The sequence below is a fragment of the Helianthus annuus genome, chromosome 3, assembly GCF_002127325.2.
Source record: "Helianthus annuus cultivar XRQ/B chromosome 3, HanXRQr2.0-SUNRISE, whole genome shotgun sequence".
Lineage (NCBI taxonomy): Eukaryota > Viridiplantae > Streptophyta > Magnoliopsida > Asterales > Asteraceae > Helianthus > Helianthus annuus.
Genome location: NC_035435.2, coordinates 10125410 through 10129978, shown reverse-complemented (window position 1 = coordinate 10129978; position 4569 = coordinate 10125410). Strand labels below are relative to the sequence as shown.

Below are 4569 nucleotides of genomic sequence, written 5' to 3'. Positions count from 1 at the left end.
CTTAGTGATAGCATTTTCTTATACTCCTCGACAATGTCACCGACCCCTCTTAAAAACTCCATCAAAACTCTCACACCGGTTGCTTCTTCAACAGAGGGTTTTTTTTTTTTTTTGTTAACTGAACCTGTATCATCTTAACTTTTTTTGACTGACCGTGTATTGTTATTACATCAAGACTCAATTAAGATTAATTTCTTAATTAAAGTTGATCCGAATCATTTTTCATCACCACATCTCATCTCATTTTTATGTAAGTCATTTATTTAATTTATCTATCTTAAAGCCTTTATTTAGCTCTTTATTTATATTAAAACTAAAGTTATAAGTTGTTTTGTTGTTTATCTTACAGGTCATACGTTAATTTATCAACCCCGGTAACCTTTCGTATTGACGTTATACAATCATTGATCTAATATACACGATATCGATATCCAACAAAACCTTTGACGTTAGGATTGAAACGGCTAATGGTAAATGCATTTTTACCTTTGATATTTATGGTATTAGCTACTAAATGTTTTATCCGCTGTTATACATAGTGTTGGTTGTAATCGATCTTTATTTTTATTTCTTAGTATAGGTAGTGGATATAGTATAATTGTTATAATTATTACTGTTAGTATAGGTTGTTTAGGTACTATAGTTTCTATTTGCAGTTGTTATTTCGTATGTATGAATTATGAATGGATGTCATTATTTGTTTTTTTGGTCGCACACACTATTGTATTTAATTTTGGAAACTGTTCAATCATATATTTTTATTTTAAAAACAAAATATGTCCTTCCTTTTAATGATTTTCAGAATTAAGGAAACTGGTCAACCATAATTCTTTATTTTACGGGTATTTTTTTAATTTAGTAAAGGTTGACTATTTATAATTAAAATTAAAAAATTCGTTTCCAAAAGTATTTTGTGTCTTTTGTTATAAATAAGTCTAATTACTTATGTTTCATACACAACCCAGCTACGGACTTGGTATAATTTGACTGCATTACTTCTGGTAAGAGTTTGCAGAGTTACAATACATTTCACATGGTTATTGTTTTTATTATATAACAAATTATGTTCTTTACAAACCTGTCTTAATTGATTTATATATTAAATGTTTATAATGTGATGTTATTTTATTTTTTGATTTCAGAAATGGAACTGGCAGCTATAACGCTTCTAAATAATGTTGATCTTAATGTTGATGATTACACTATAAGAATCCGTATTGTTCGGCTATGGACAAGACCTTCTTTTAACAATCCTAGGAAGGTTTATTGCTACGACATGATATTCATGGATCAGGAGGTTTTCTTATTGTCTGAATCACATCATATTTTATTATGATTCTAACGTGTTATTATGTTTTATGAATTTTTATTTATACAATGTCTTGGTGTAGGGCACCAAAATGCAGGCTTTCGTTTTACAAAAAAACACTACTGCTTACGAGCATTTGCTGAAAGAAAATCAGTGTTTAACTATTCGTAATCCTTCTCTTGGAGAAAACCGTCAGAAAGTGAAATACGTTCATAGTTCGTTCAAGATAAATCTAAATGAGAACACCATTGTCGAGCAATCTGCCGAACCTGTTGGTGCTGAATGGGGATTTGATTTTTCTCCATTTGAGTCAGTTGTTGAAGACCCTGATAATGACGGCAAGTCATTCAAAAGCCCTATTGGTACGTTTTAACAAAATGTTTTATTGCATAATTAATATTAAATCTTTTTTAGATTTGACGTTGTTTTAATTATAGTTCTGTTTGTACATTATGTAGACGTTATCGGTTTTGTGGTGAAGTGTCTTCCGTCAGAGGAGAAGACTGAAAATAATAACGGGAAAGATGAGAAGAAGGCTACCTTTATTCTGGAGGATTTGCAGTACCGTCTACTACATACATAAATTTAATTCGCTTTATTAAATATTTTTTTGTTTACACCTTCTAACCAAACTCTATAAACTGTTTGTTGTAGACACCAGCAGATTTACGTTACTCTGTGGGGGGTTTATACTGATCAGATTATTGAATTTCAAAGAGAACATAAGGATGAAAAAAATGTTGTTGTGGTTGTTCAGTTTGGCAAGTACCGTTTTTGGGGAGGTATTTTTTTATATTGATTGTCAATTTAAAAAAAAAAACTTCATATTAAATTGTTGAACTATATGTTTTTTTATACTTTCATATAACTGTACAGGAAATTTGTTCGTATCCAATTTGTATACTGTAACTCGAGTGTTCATAAACACTGAAATTCCCGAGATTTTGGAATTTAAAAGAAGGCACGTAATCTTATTACGTTTTTGTTTTATAGTCTACTTTATGTACATATTAGTCTAAAAAATGGCATTATTTCTGTACAGTTTCCTTGCTCAGATGAATACGTCAACGTCTTCCGGTTACTCTGGTTTGAGTTCCCCTGTTATGAAGTCAATGGCTGAGGAGTATCTTTCTGATATTTCCTTCAGTACAATTGGAGCATTAACCGGAATATCAGAAGTAATATTACGTTTAATAGTATTTTATTGATATACCCTTTATTTTAGAAAATTCCTGTAATTCACTTAAATACAAATATGTATGCTGGAAAAGTTTGTTATTATACTTGGAACAATTAAAAGCTTTGCTTCAGAAGACTCATGGTTTTACAATGCATGTAAAACTTGCAACAAAAAGGTTTTTACCAACACTATTTCCAAGGCCAAGGAAGATGGTAGCGAAGGATATGATGAAGTAACTGTCTTGGAATGCCAAACTGATCGGTGCAATAAAAGGACAGTTGTCTCTGTTCCCAGGTGAAATTACTTGAATCAGTTGTTGCTATATTATAAAACATACTGATTATTAACACCATCTTATTTTGTTAATTTTTTAGGATAAAACTGCTTATTCGTGTTCAGGATTGTACCGGGATTGTTACTTTGACGTTGTTTGAACGTGAAGTTGTTAAACTCCTAAATGTTAACGCAAACCAACTTTTGGATAATAACATGGAGGTAAGTTATGGTATCCAAATATAAGTTGTTAAACTCCTAAATGTTAATTTCTTTATACGTATATATATTTTCTTATTTTCCATTACGTATCTAACTTATATATTAACTCATTTGTAACAGTTAGCAAGCGAAGGCAATTTTCCGAGTGAGCTGAGGGCATTGATAAACAGGAGGTTTGCGTTTAAGATAGCCATAGGTTCGTTTAATATAAATAAGAAATTAGATGGCTACTCTGTTTCGAAGTTGACCGAAAATCCTTCTATCATCAAAGATCTTGATGCTCATTTTTGATGTTTACCAGGTTCTATATGTACCCTACACGTTAACTTAATTTTTTTGTTATAGAAATCTTTTGTACCACTTATGAATAAGTATTGTTGTTTATGAATGCATACAGGCTGCTGATGATGAACCTTTAGGTCCTCATGCTTCTAATCCAACTCCAATTGTTAACGTTAACATCCAGGTTTGTTAAGCAACTTTTTTATTTCATTGAACCTGTATTATTTTTTTGTATTCAACATTTATGTCCATTTATATATTTTACCTTTTTAATTTTGTTGTACAGGATTCTGTTTCCCGTGTCGTTGATGAAGACACTCCAATGTCCAATTTGAACAACAGCATCTTTACTACACCATTTGGAGCTCATATTAGTTGTTCTTCAAAGATGCTGGACAATGAGCTGAAGCGCAATTTGGAGGCGGTTTATGATGTGGATATTTGTTCTTCTCAGTCTTCAACTAAACCGCGTCAGGGTGATTGTGAGAACAATGAAGGTTTGAAGATGAAAGCAAAGCTGGAAGATTAGTAATAACATTTATCAGTCATTTCTGTCACACCTGAGCAAAATCCGCAACAATTCTGATTATCACCTCACTCTTTCGTGCCTACTTGCCAAATTTCAGGACGAAATTTCTTTCAAGTTGGGGATGATGTGACAACCCGAACTTCCAAGGTTAGTTTGTAATCTTGATTCCGCGCTATTTCTCTTTCATGTTTTTCTTAGTTGTGTGGAACCGGTTAAACGAAAACGTATTTGGGCCGCGCACACTTTGGGCCGCAAATACGCTCTAGAAACATGTAACCTAATTCGACCCACATTAATCGAATCACATAAGTTGTTTGGCTTATCTCCGGCCCACATGACTTGGCCACTTATGTATCAGTTAGCAAATATCCAATCGGCCCATATGTGTTGTGTATATGTATTATTTGATTTGGCCCAACTGTGTGTTATTTAACAATATGTGATCGGCCCACTTGTGTTGTTTGATAATATAACCAATCAGACGTATCATGCATATCCCACAAATTACAACACAACCAAACCCTATTTCTTACTTGTGTGTGCGACGGCGAAGACCAGACCCCCCCCCCCTCTCGAGTAGCATCTCATTCGGTCACATCTCTGGTTAGTGGTCTTTATCTATTGGCATTCATGATCGCAGGATATTATTATATGTGTTGTTAAATGAGATTGATGGTCCTTATTTAGCGGTATTATGTAAACTCGACTAGTATGATAATTTGTGCTGGTAATCTGCTTGTTGATTGCGTGAAGGCTAAGGATTTTGTTTGTTAT

The 4569-nt window shown here is 32.8% G+C and overlaps 1 protein-coding gene across 1 annotated transcript; it reads left to right on the top strand.

Annotated features, from left to right (window-relative positions):
* Positions 1-2331: 2331 nt before the first annotated feature.
* On the top strand, positions 2332-3795 carry LOC110931186 (replication protein A 70 kDa DNA-binding subunit B). The gene is made up of 6 exons (XM_035987955.1): positions 2332-2487; positions 2581-2783; positions 2864-2984; positions 3105-3263; positions 3382-3450; positions 3553-3795. Exons 1-6 carry the CDS (start codon positions 2332-2334, stop codon positions 3793-3795), a joined length of 951 nt encoding a protein of 316 aa, XP_035843848.1.
* Positions 3796-4569: the final 774 nt, after the last annotated feature.

Coding starts and splice junctions, on each gene's coding strand:
- LOC110931186 (XM_035987955.1), top strand. CDS start 2,332: ATGGCATTATTTCTGTACAGTTTCCTTGCTCAGATGAATACGTCAACG. Junction 2,488..2,580: donor CATTAACCGGAATATCAGAA/GTAATATTACGT, acceptor ATGCTGGAAAAG/TTTGTTATTATACTTGGAAC. Junction 3,451..3,552: donor TTGTTAACGTTAACATCCAG/GTTTGTTAAGCA, acceptor TTTGTTGTACAG/GATTCTGTTTCCCGTGTCGT.